This window comes from Panthera onca, chromosome B1, assembly GCF_046562875.1.
Source record: "Panthera onca isolate mPanOnc1 chromosome B1, mPanOnc1 haplotype 2, whole genome shotgun sequence".
NCBI classification, from domain to species: domain Eukaryota; kingdom Metazoa; phylum Chordata; class Mammalia; order Carnivora; family Felidae; genus Panthera; species Panthera onca.
Genome location: NC_138342.1, coordinates 128,111,391 through 128,124,434, shown reverse-complemented (window position 1 = coordinate 128,124,434; position 13,044 = coordinate 128,111,391). Strand labels below are relative to the sequence as shown.

General features: G+C 39.5%; 2 protein-coding genes across 8 annotated transcripts in view; one reads left to right on the top strand and one right to left on the bottom strand.

Moving 5' to 3' along the window:
* The window catches only part of LRBA (LPS responsive beige-like anchor protein), a 779,818-nt gene that overhangs the window by 492,189 nt on the left and 274,585 nt on the right, over positions 1–13,044 (top strand). The gene's annotated exons all lie outside the window — the stretch shown is intronic.
* On the bottom strand, positions 1,930–3,727 carry MAB21L2 (mab-21 like 2). Its single transcript, XM_060655651.3, has one exon. The coding sequence runs from the start codon at positions 3,627–3,629 to the stop codon at positions 2,550–2,552; it is 1,080 nt and encodes a 359-aa protein (XP_060511634.1). The 5' UTR covers positions 3,630–3,727; the 3' UTR covers positions 1,930–2,549.

The window sequence follows — 13,044 nt, the reverse complement described above, 5'->3', positions numbered from 1 at the left end:
CATTTGTCTTATACCACTGCAACCTGCCTGTTAACAGAAATCAAAGTTTTGCTAATTTCTATTCTTAAAATGTTTTAGCCAGTTATTGGAAGAATTCTTTATGTAGACATTGGTGCTTTTTGTAAATGAGGACACTTATATTGTGGCAGTGTTTTTTTTTGTTGGTGATACCTGCATTAAATTAAATAAGGTAAGAAAAAAAAAGATACTGAATTTGGGGAATTTTGTTCTTCTTGTCAGGATTGAAAAACTTTTCCTGGAGTAGTTGGAGGGAGATATGTGTCTAATGCTGTAAATACTTGTGTGTGTAAGAAAAAAAAGGTCATTTTAGGATGTCATTTTTATCTTTTAAACCAAACATTCTGCCCTTAAATCATTTCTTTGTAATTGTAAGCACCTACTACTTGCTTTGAAAATGTTCTTAAAATTCAGAACATTTTTCCCTGGAGAATAAATTCATTTTTATTATGGAAAAAAATCATATATTTGTCTGAACCACTTAGTATTACAGTGAGTTTGTTTTACATCTACAGGAAGAGATCAGTAAAAGATACAGTGTAGGTTGAAAGAGTAGAGATGATTTCAGAACTGATAAGATCAAAGTTTATATTTCTAAAACAAAACTATTTTTACTAGGGAATTTTTACCAGGGAATCTGAGAACTTAAGCCTCTTTTGTGGAGTGAATTAAGCATCAGAGCCCTGAGTATCTTCCTTGTTTCTCATCCATCTATGCTGTCTTCCCGATCATCCCTCCATACACTCCTTCCCCCATGCAAACTTCTTCCTCAGATCTTTAAAATTCCTTTTTTTAGGACATTTTTGTCTACATCTCTCATTCATGGATTTTTCAATAAATTAAAAACTGGACTAACTCAAAGAATAAATTTTAAATATCAAAGGGTAATATTGATATATATTCTGTACCTGTGCCTCATCATTAGCATATCTAAGGGAGTATATGGGAGACAATATAAAAAAGACAAACGAGACCAGTTCCAGCATTGGGATGCTTTCAGTTTTACTAATTATTTTATTTTTAATCTGTTATTTCCTTGCATTAAAAAGGAACCTTTGTTAATTTAGTTGAAGTGTTGAAATGAGTACTTTGGATTGTTACCTTAGAAAAGCAGAGGGAGTAATGTACTTTTCTTGTATGTAAATTCTTGAAACAGTAATTTTTCTTTGGTCATAAAAATGGTATCAAAACCTTTTTTTTTTTTTTTTAAATTGCCTATAAGCAGCTTCCGAATAATTCTGGGAATTTGATAAAAAGTGATCTTAGTTATGGCATTTATAACTAAGCCATCTAAAAAAATTGAAATAATTTATAAATTTGGATTGTTCATATCACCATTTACTGGGGAAAAGGAGTATTGCTATAACCATTTTATTCTGTTTTGGTATGGTTGATTTAATTGCTAAGTTTTTATTATTTAAAGCTTGAAGAGGACAAAGAATTGAAAGAAAACTTTCAACTGATCATGTTAACTATGCAGAAAAGATCCATAAATATTGCCTTCTTCAGACTGAGTGTATTTTTTAAAATTATGGTGTAAGAAAGCAAATCTCTTAATTTTTAATGCGAAATAATTTTTTTCTATTTCAAAAACTAGGATCAAAATCTTTTCTTCCACACAAAATCTGTTTGTTTGTTTTTTTTTTTCAAGTGTGAAAAAAGATATTACTTTAAGTCTCAAAATCTACAGAACAAACAATATTATAGTTGGGTAAAATTAGTATTGTCTATTTTCCGAGGATGGGGGGGGCTTGTATGGTTAAATCGACAAAATGTGCTGTATTTGTAAATTTTGCAAATTAGAGTTCAAATGAGAGCTTCTTGCATTTAGTTCCTCAAGTTCACATCTTTACATTGTAAATTACAAATTGTGATCTCACCTGCCTTCATTTAAGAACAATCCACAGTCAATTACAATGTAAAGTAATATTTTTATTACTGTTTTCAACAAGACTGCTTTAGGGTGAGGGTAGAGGTGCAAGAAAGGGAAGGGCACAGTCTGACATTGGCACTGAGATACATTTAACATCAGCAAAACTTTTTTTAAAAGAGAAATTTTACATATAATTAAATACTTTTTCTCACTTGGTGACAACATTCAGGCAACCCAAAACAAAATGAAATGAGAGGGAGAGAAAGAAAGAAGATGAGAGAGAGAGGAGAAAGGAGTTGGGGGAGAGAAGGAAAAAGGGAGAAACTACTATACATTGATTTGAAAATGTACCTTGGGTTTCATTTTGTTGTGGCAAAGCCCGATTGCTTCTTTTGTGTGACCTTTTAAATTCACATTGTTTGGAAGAAAAACGATCACTTTTGTGCAAGAATGTGATTTTGTTTGTTTGGTTGGCTGGTTTGCTCTCTTTTTGTTTGCTTGCTAATTAACGAAGGTCTTGTGACTGCTTCCTGTTTCTTTCAGGTGGCTTACATAAAAGTTTGTGTCCGGAGTTTCTGCTGTTTGTCTCTGTGAGTTGTGTGTGTTTGTGTAAGAGAGCACTCCCGTTTGTGTCGCTTTTCAAGCAGTCCCCAGCACCCTATAGTTTGTCCAGGCTTTTGGGATTGGTGAGAATTTCCCTGGCCAACCTCCAGGTCTGCTTGGCAGCGCTCTCCAGGGCCGAATGGGGCTTGCCCTGAAAAAGGTCGAGGTTGGGCAGAAAGTAGTGAGGGCAGCGGCGGCACTGCAGGCAGGAGATGAGCTGCAGCAGGATGCCGTTGAGCCGATCGCCGAGGCACGCCTCGTCCCAGTCCGTTTCCCGCGGGTGTTTCTCGCACTCGTACAGCAGCAGCGTCTTCATGTGGTAGTTATTGAGCGGCTGGCCCGGCAGCTCCAGGTGGCGATCCCGCAGCGTCTTCAACACCGAGAGACACTTGTTTCGGCAGCCGCCCATCAGCAGGCGGTTCTCAGCCTCCCCGAACTGGAGTACCCAGGCATCGCTCTCCGCGGAGCTCTGCTTGCCGGTCAGTGAGTAGCATTCCTTCGACAGCAAGTTGAACCCTTCGGCCTTGACCTCCGCTACCCGATTGGGGCCAGGCCAGGGGATATGGGGCATAGGCCACTGTGCCGCACTGCGAGGCCAGATACCGGTGCACTTGAACGCAGGGGTGATTTGCACCACGTAGCGCTCCCTGATGCGCAACTTGACCTCGCTGGTGTCCGCGATCATCTTGACCACATCTCGATAGCTGCACTTGTCCACTGCCTGAGCCACCAGGGTCTGGAAACGCGAGCGGATCTTGCGCGCCGAGAGGTAGCCGGACGCAGTGATGAACTCGACCCAGAGAGACATGCTCCGCTTCCGCCCATCACTCAGTTTGAGCACCGCGCAGCCGGGCAGGGAGCCGTCGTCTACGAAGTTGAAGACGCCCATCTGGTTTAGGTAGAGCACCACCTCGAATTCCGTGGGCGAGATGACCTCCAGCCCCTCGTAGCGGGCGTCGATCTCGCTTAGGGAGCTGATGAAGCGAGGCTCCTGCACCTCCACTTCCTTTAGCACGTCCGAGACCACCTTACAGACCTCTCGGATGGTCTTGGCGATGGCCGCCTTGCGCGCTTGGCAGCGCTCAGTGTAGTATTTATTGAGCTGGTAAACCAGCTTGGCCTGAGCGGCGATCATGTTGGGGCACAGGTCCGGGCTATACACCGGCGTCTCGCAATACGTTGAGGGATCCAAGGCTCACGCAGTGGTGGTGGCCCTGCGGCTTGCGAAAGAGGCGTCGCGCTTCCCCTAAGCCCCACTTTCACTCTTGTTGTCCACCTGGGCTGACCGGCTGAAACAACGGCCGGCTTGCTCGCTCTTTCCCCTCTTTCGAAACCTTTTTGCTTCTCCAGGCAGAAGGGGGGGTGAAAGGTAATCTTTGAAGAAGAAAAGTACCTGCTGGGACTTTTTTGCTCGATGTGTAAAATAAAGATGTGCTTGTGAGAGAGATGAAGGGGAGGGGAGAAAAAGAGAAGGGGTGACAGAAAAAATCAGGTTACCAAGAGGTTAGGCTTAGATGTCTGCAGCCGAGATTGCCCGGAAATCTGGAAATGAGGTCTTTTAAGTGCCAAAGTAAATTTAAAAATAAAAGTGAAACATTCAGTGTTTCATTCTTAAAACTTCTCCCACAGGCTGGTAGGACTTCTTCACTCAGCGTAGGTGAGTGCCTTTCTCCTCACCCTCCCCCAAATGGAAGGTGAAGGACGTAATTAAGGTCCAGAGAGCAGCGAAGTGCAGCTCAGTCCTCGGCACACTTGGAGGTTTGCAGACGCTCCGCACTCTCAGCGTGATGGTCTGGTCTCTTCTCAGGGGGTCGTGTTGTAGCGGTTTTCCTCTTTTCCTACTGGAGGCGTTGTTTGGACTGGGTTTGTTTGTTTGCAGTGGGTTCTTGTCTTTCTCTAGGTGCACACCGCTGGAAGTTGTTTGATATTCATTTCTGCTTCGTAATTTATAATTTTGGCCCTCACAAAATAGATTTTAGTGTGACGAAGTCGTTGCTTGCGTTGCATCTGGGGTTTAGTTATAAGGATTCAAGGCTTTTTCTTCTCCTCCCCCTTTAGGTTGCTTGTGCAGATTCCACTTTCTGAGTCGTCTCTCCCTCCTCCCCTCCGACGTCTCTCTCCTTTTCCTTCTCCCTCCCTCCTTTTCCCTCCCTTTCTCTCTCTCGCTCTCTCTCGCTCTCTCTCGCTCTCTCTCGCTCTCTCTCGCTCTCTCTCTCGCTCTCTCTCTCTCTCTCTCTCTCTGCCTCGCTGTTTCCTGGAGTTATTTAGTTTATGAATGGTCCAGGGCCATCATGAGGGGGGTGGAGCTTCAGTTCCTACAATCACTATCCGAGCTGTCAGTGCTTTAGCCAATCCGAGAGAGAAGACAGGCATGCTTGGCAGACGGTAGCAGCCACCGCTGCACTTGATAAAGAAAGGGGGTAAAGAGAGAAGTAGGAAAATAGGAGGAGATAGTGGAAGTCAAATGCTCACACACACTTTACAGCCCCCTTCTTCTTTATCCTCTCCTCTTATCAGTTGCAAGGAAGAAAAAGAGTCTATGGTAGAAGGGACTTCCTGGAGATGGCTGGAATAACGCGAGAGAGTAGCAGTGGTTCAGAAAGGTTCACTATTTTTTTTCTATCAACATTGTGCAGAAGGTGCAAACTCTAACAAAATTACTTTTGCTTGAAGGCAAATAGGAGGAGGAAGGGGAAACCGGGAAAGAACCTACATTTTTCTAGATTTTTCTTCTCTGGCAAAGTCTTCCTCCCGTCTCTTCCCCTTCTCTCCCATTGTTGCCAAGAGCCAGAGCAATTGCTGTATATGTGCACCAGTTGGGGGGGGGGGGGCTGTGTGGAGTGGATATGGGGTGAAGGTTTATAACCATAAATCTCTTTTCAGTAATTTCCATATGCTGTTGAAAAATGGGGCAGGGTAAAAATAGTGCAAGCACCTTGTTTGATAATTACTTCATAATTAAGATTCAGATATATTTTATGCTATTGCTTTATTGTTAAAAAGACTAGTTATTAGACAGAAAATATGTTTAAATTGTGAGAAAGTGCACATCTATATATGGTAGAATATTGTTGGATATACTTTTAAATTACCATAAGCCACTAAAATTGTTTTAAACAATAAAAATGAGGAAGTAAAAGTGAACCTGAGTCAAAGTTTTCTTAAGATGTTAACGTTGTAAATCTAATTTTGAATATATTCTCAGGCAGTACAGTTTCACTTGTAAAAATGAATTTATTTTCATAATTGACTGTTGCTTTTAAAAGACTTCACTGCTGCAAAAATCTATAACTATCCTGTTATTGATTACACAGATGGCTTCACTCCTCCCTTGGCATTTCAGTGAGACTCATGCATGTGCTTTTAGTATATGTATTATACTTTCAAGCTGTACCCCTTGTAGCCTTTCCCTACTTTTGGATGAAAGAAGCTGTAACAATGTTTCTGATTTGCTTAGTATTGAGGGTTTATGTTTTGAGCCTTAGGTATGTGGATGCTGAGTCTTTTAAAGCCAAATGAAGTAGACGGAATTATTTTTAGTTAGATTTTTGCTTAAGATACAAGGAATAAAAATCTGTGAAGCCATTTGGGGGAAGACTTCGCTTTGCAAACCCCAGTGTGCCTGCGGCTTTTGCAAAAACCCTTTGGGAGGGCTTGAGGTGCCCTCTTAAAAGCTGCACCAGGTGAACCTGAATTCAGTTGCATAGGGAAAGTTTATTTCTCTCCATGTACTTGACGTCAGACACTTGGACCTCTTGGTTCTTTCTTAGATGTCTGGTGCAGACCACTGGTACCTTGTCACCTCCTTGTTCTCTGCCATAAGTACCTTTCTAAAGAACGAATTGACTTTTTTTTTTTTTTTTTTTTTTTAAACCAAGTCAGATTTTGTCTGGGATATGTCTTTAGTGGCCAGGAGTGTGTAAGTCGGAAGTAAGCATACACCAAACTCTGGGATGCAGAGCTGTAGTCAACTTCTGGTGTAGTGGCAGAGGCTTGGGGCGGCTGCCGGCTCCAGCCTTGCTGGGGGAGCAGCTTGCATCTCAGAATGCTTGGCGGCACAAGGATAGAGCGCAGCCGCGGCGTCTTCGCGGTTCGCGCGAGTGGGAAGCCCAGACTCTGTAGGTAACCTGGCTAATGCCTGAGAAGTCACGCTGGCGCCCTGGGAAATATTACTGGGCAGGAGGGGGCACTTCGCTGCAGAGCTGTGCAAGCAGCCAGACAGGATCCGTAGCTGCTTCTCCCCAGGGCAGTTACTGGGCGGAGACTTGTGGCGGGGACACAGGGTGCGGAGCCTTCCCTCCTTGACCCTCGAGGTGGCCGCTTCTCCGTCACATCAGGTCTGTGAGCGGGGGAGGCCTCGCTCGTGGACCCACACGTCCCGCCACACTCCTGGGAGTGTTTGCAAAAAGTCCCGGGGGTCACGGCAGTAGTCCGTCCTCCGGGCCCGTGCGGTGCGGCCAGTCCCAGCTCCGTGGGTAGGCGCTTAGCGTCCTCCCTCCTCGGGTGGGGCGACCCAGGCCACGCGGATCTTCGCGCCACTACTCCCTGACACCCCACTCCTCCTCTTTTTCCCGCTCTGTGGGGCAAGACTAAGTTTCGTGGCACCCTTTTTCCTGGGTTTCTCCACTTTTACATACAGAGGCTGAGGGATGATAAAACGTTACAAATGTTTTGATTTAAAAACAATTCATTACCAATTTACCCTGTCTAAGGTAGATGCTGTAGTAAATAATAAATCAGTTAAACAAAGGCGACTTTAATTTATTGCCATGGTACTAATTAGAAACATCATTCGAGCAATAAACTTAAACACTTCCAGCAAATAATGCTCGCCCTTGCTAGTTCCCTTCCTTCCCCCTCCCCCACCCTAACTCACTCTCTGGCTGCCTCTGCCCTAAGAGCTGCTTCAGCTGTGTGTTTGCGGATCCGCTCTTCCTCTGGTTGAATAATTGAAGGGGGAAACGGTATCCGAGGAGGCTGTAATTGAAGAGCCCCTGTCACCTCTGCTTTTATGTATGTTAGTATAGAAGTCCATCAGCAGCTCCTTGATGGTGTATTAAAACGAAGTGGCAGCCCCTTCTGCAGGAGATACCGTATTCTATTATAGGAGACCAAGTGAGAGAAAGAAACTCTAGAGGCTAAAAGCCACTTCAAGTCTTCAGACCGATTGATCTGTATTCTCTTGTTATAATCCGTCTCATCATACTTGAGTTAATGAGGCAAAAGAGGGGGGAGAGAAATCTGATGGTCCTTGACAAATTCATTAGGGAGGCTGCAGGACATTTTATTTGACTGTTAAACATCTTGTTTGTTTGGTTTAGGCAGTGCCAACATCAGCATGCTTCTGCCCAGACCTGTGATGTTGGGCTAGCTACAGACATTCCTAAAAAGAGGAGGAGGATATTCAGGGTGTGATTTGAATTTTTTGTTTTGGATTTCATGTAGTCCATAACCTTCAGACTTCTCTAGGCTTCACCTTCTCCACCATTACTGTAGGAACATTTTATGAGAACGTGCATGATAATACTAAGATGCGGGTGTGTTTAGTTACTATAAGCTAAAATAAGTATGTTTAAACTTCAGCCTTAACATTTCCCATTTCCTTAAAATAAAATTGAGTCAAGATATAGCAATTAGTGTACCAGTTTTTGAAAAATGTGAATGTTTAAGCTAAGCTCCAGCGAATAGCCAAATTATACATTACATCCTATTTTTAATTGATCATATGTAAGTAAACTTTTAATTATTAATTGAATTTCTTCTTGCAATGAAATGCTTATGAGTACAGATACTTGGAAATAAAATTTAACTATTTATACAAACAAGATTTTCAAAACAAAGTTGGTATATCTTAATTTGAGGACCTTTTTCTATTTAAAATGAGAAGCAGAACTGGGTATATTATTTGGTGCTAAAATAAGGTGGTGTGTTGACAGAATACTTAAATTGAAAATATTTATAACGGAATAGTAGGCAATTAAGAGAATGCTAATTTTTATCATATTTTATTCTAAGATAATAATACAACATTTGATTTTCTCAAAGTTTTTCTTGAAAAGAAATAACCAATCCAGTTGTGATACTTTCTTGCATAGAGAATTCATTCGTATTTAAACAGCCTCAGCTTAAGTGCTTTGAGAAAAGAACCCTGTCTTCCATTTATAGGAAAGCAGTATGAGAAAAAAGAGAACTAATGCTCTTTGCCTGTCATTTTAAAACATTCCTGCACTGCTGATGAAGCTTGAACTGCTTCAGGGAATGTATGGATTTGAAAAGAAATGATTCAGTAGTTCATGTTGTGTTTCTCAGGAGCAAAACCAAACTAATGGCTGAAGTCAGAGCTTCTGTACATCTGACAGATATAATCCTGTTTACATTTCCAGAGAATACAGAATCCTTAAACTGTTTTATTTTTTTGCTGATCTTTACTTAGAAATGAATTTAGTGAGTTAAAGTTCAGGGCATTTTCTACTTTATCATATCACTGAGACTCAAAAGATATCCATTATTTTATTATCTGTAGACATAGCATATAGCATTGTAATAATTTTTATTAAAGAGTGTACAGATTTTAGATTGTATGATTTTGTTTTCCAGGAAAACACTTTAGAAGTATTCAAAAAAAAAATCAGATTATTGACTTAAAAAAAATCAACTCTCTGACAGATTTATACTTTTTATTTTTTTTTTTTAAAGTTTTTTTTTTCAACGTTTATTTATTTTTGGGACAGAGAGACAGAGCATGAATGGGGGAGGGGCAGAGAGAGAGGGAGACACAGAATCGGAAACAGGCTCCAGGCTCTGAGCCATCAGCCCAGAGCCTGACGCGGGGCTCGAACTCACGGACCGCGAGATCGTGACCTGGCTGAAGTCAGACGCCCAACCGACTGCGCCACCCAGGCGCCCCAGATTTATACTTTTTAGACAACAAAGGACCACGTGTTTACATGTATATATTCTTATCCTCTAAAATCTAGTTTTGAAACATCTTCACAGTTGCTAATTGTTGGGGTTCTTTCATACTTAATCTTTCAACGTATTTATAAAAATGCTTGATTTAAAAAAAAAAAAATTTGGTCAGAATATAAATGGGGAAATAAACAACTATTAAATTCCTTGAATTTAAAAATAATTCTAGGAAAAACAGAAGGAAAAGTAAATAACCCAAACACAGTTTGTGTATTAGCTCATGAAATTTTATTGAAGTAATTACAATAAAACATAAGAAGCTTTAAAAACAATTACCAGGATTATAGTATCCACATTGTATTAAAGTCCTAAAATCACATTCTTTTTCACTCTCTGTGAAATTATCTCATTTTCCAAAACTGAGGTATCACAGACGTTGTTTCTAAGCTATTGATAATTACTATTCTGGAATCAATCTAGAGAATAATCAGTAATTCAATGTTTTCTTTGAACAGTTACTGTAGTGCCTACTTCAAATGGTCAGGCATGCTGCTGAAAGAAGTTGTTTTTGTTTTTTCCCCCTTATCAAATAGCTTTTTGGAAAACAAAAACAAAAACTTGTAATCTCTTTGATTGGTAACCCAAGGGTATTGTTCTCATTTGTACAGTTTGAACTTAAGATAATTTGTCGGGTAAAGGCAATAGCTTTAATTTTGCATAGTAAACCTATTGAATTGTATTAAAAAATAAATCTTTTGGATGCTTTTGTATATTGTATTGTGGGCCTTTTAAATTTGGTTGGGTAACCTTGGATAATATATATATATATATATATATATATATATATATATATATATATATATGATTAGTGATGTTGTTTATACTTCTACATCTTTTACAAGTCTAATTCTTACATTATTTGGTAGGATGAGAAAATCAAAGAGTACAGTATATCTTCCTGTTTTCCCCCAAGTTGAATAACAGTTGTAACTATGAGTACTTTATTAAGCTATACATAATTTGATCTCACCAAGATACATAATGAGAGAGCAAAGAAATTGTGCTCAGGAAAATGAAAGTGCTCAGCTTTTAGCCTAACTGAAAAGTAAATACTGTTTTATTATTGAGCTAGGATGTGAAATATTAAGAAAATCCAAGTTCGTTCAGCAAGCATTTCTCAGAAGGTGTTTCATTGAACTTAAAATATTTTTCACTTATGTCGGTATATATCATTTGGTCTTACCAATAAAGCATTTAGCTTTTTCTCACTTATTTATTTATTTGTTTGTTTATTTTTAATGTTTTATTAATTTTTGATAGGGAGAGACAGAGTATGAGTGGGGGAGGAACAGACTGAGAGATGGAGACACAGAATCTGAAGCAGGCTCCAGGCTCTGAGTTGTCAGCACAGAGCCCCATGCAGGGCTTGTTCTCATGAACCCCGAGATCGTGACCTGAACTGAAGTTGGACACTTTGACTGAGCCACCCAGGGGCCCCTGCTTTTTCCCATTTTACATGTATACATATTTAGTTGTAATAATTACATTGTTTTATTTCCATATATAGTTAAACAAGTTATGAAAAGTTAGAATAAGAGTCTGTCTTGTGTGTCTGCCTGCCTTCCAACCAACCTACTTTCCTTCCTCCCCTCTTTCCTCCCTCCCTTCCTTCCTTCCTTCTTCCCTTCCTTCCTTCCTTCTTCCCTTCCTTCTTCCCTTCCTTCCTTCCTTCCTTCCTTCCTTCCTTCCTCCCTAACAATTTGAACTTACTAATATACCATCAGGTAAATACTAAATTTCACCTGTCAAATAACTTTGGCTTTCATAACTCACTATAATCTTCAACAAAGGAGAGAGTGCTTTTAGTAGAACCAACTCTTAACTATTTAAGGAATGATTATATCATTTGTGGATTATTATTTGTGTCTAGGTGGTTTTTAATATCAATGCCAGAAGATAGGAAAATCAGGAGTAGTCAGTAATGACCTTGATGCTAAATAAATCAAAACTTTTGATTTTCCGTTTGATTCAAGGCATTAAATTTTATGGTTTAAAGAAGGTGTGATATCCTTTGTTTAATAAGATTACAGACTCAACATGTAGAATAAATTTCATGGGATGTCAGAGTCATCCCCATTCCCATTTCTGTTTTCGCTTGTGATCAGTGACACATTTATAAAGCAGATGACTGAGATGAGGCTGCACTTAATTCAAAATATAAGACTTGGCATTATGTTCTTTATTTCTTTGGGTCATATAAGACATTTTTGTGGACCTGCGTTTAAAACTGTCAGTTAAAAATATTGTATGGGTAGTTTTGTATTATACTTTAGGAAACTAGCCTTTTCAAACATCTTAGTTTATTTTAAAATATATTGGTTCTGCAGCACCCCTCTATGTTATTACTAATAGAGGTAATTTGGCATCAATCTTTTGCTGTGATTACAGGAAATTTTTAGTGGGCTTTGTATTATTTTTAATAATGCTAAAAATCTAGCCTATTCCTTCCTTCACACATTGTGAATTAGAGTAAAAGTGATGTGCTGAGAGGTCTCTCTGATTCCTTTTAGTAGATAAACAACAACAACAAAAATTCTTCATTGGCTCCAATCTATGTATAGAAGACGTCTGTGTAGTATAAATGAAATAATACTTGATGATCTAAGGAATGGAAACTTTTCCTTTAACCATGTGAAATCAAGCTAGGATATAAAACAGCTGTCTTGGCCTATGTATGTCAAGGTTCTGCCAGCCTGTTTCTTTTCTGAATTTTCCCTTTCTATCTTCCCTTATTATGTTTGGATCCTAAAGAGTCATTCTTTTATTTTTTTGACTGGTTTTGTCTTCAGACAAAACCTGGGTTAGTAGGTTTAAGTCAGCCTAGATAGAGTGAAAAATCTTTGATCTATGGCTATGACTGTTTCCAAATGATTTGCTTGCTGGGACCAGACACTGTCCATGCCCTTTCACTTTGCTATCAGATAGGTACACACAAAGGACCTGAAAGGCTACCAGATGCATAGTTAATCATCAAATTAGGTAAATACAGGGTTCCAACCATACTTAATTAGATCTTCAATTTCTAATAGTTATTTGTTCTGTGGTACCTTGTTGGTTAAATGCTCTACAAATCTAATCTCTTCGGCAAATTAGTCAAAACTTTCTACAAATTATATCATCAATTAAAAATGAATGATACAAAGCTACGTATTTTTTAAAATACATAAGGTTGTTGCTGTCACGTAACTTACCTAGATAGATAAGATAAAGAGAGGCAGTTCGATAGCATCTAAAGAGCATTAATCTTGGGGGGGAAAGCTCTCAATTTTGTCCTCTGTTGGCTAGAGACTATCTGAGTGACCTTGATCAAGTCATTATCTCTACTGACTATCTTCTCAATTCTTAAATTGGGGGATGGATTAGGAGGTTTTTTTCTACCTCTTCAAGATAAAATATCTGTAATTTCATACCGTAAAGATGATTAAAGTTGCAAAATTTAGACTTCTGCAAGAATTGTGACTTCCAGTGCTGCTCTAAGTATATGAACATTTTTAACATGAAAAAATTGCAGAAAGGAATAAGCTTACAAATGGTTATATTCCATATTTTAGTCTTAGGGGAAAAAAAACTACATATTATAA

Bases quoted from the DNA above. Each gene is read 5' to 3' on its own strand.
- MAB21L2 (XM_060655651.3), bottom strand. From the start codon at position 3,629: ATGATCGCCGCTCAGGCCAAGCTGGTTTACCAGCTCAATAAATACTAC.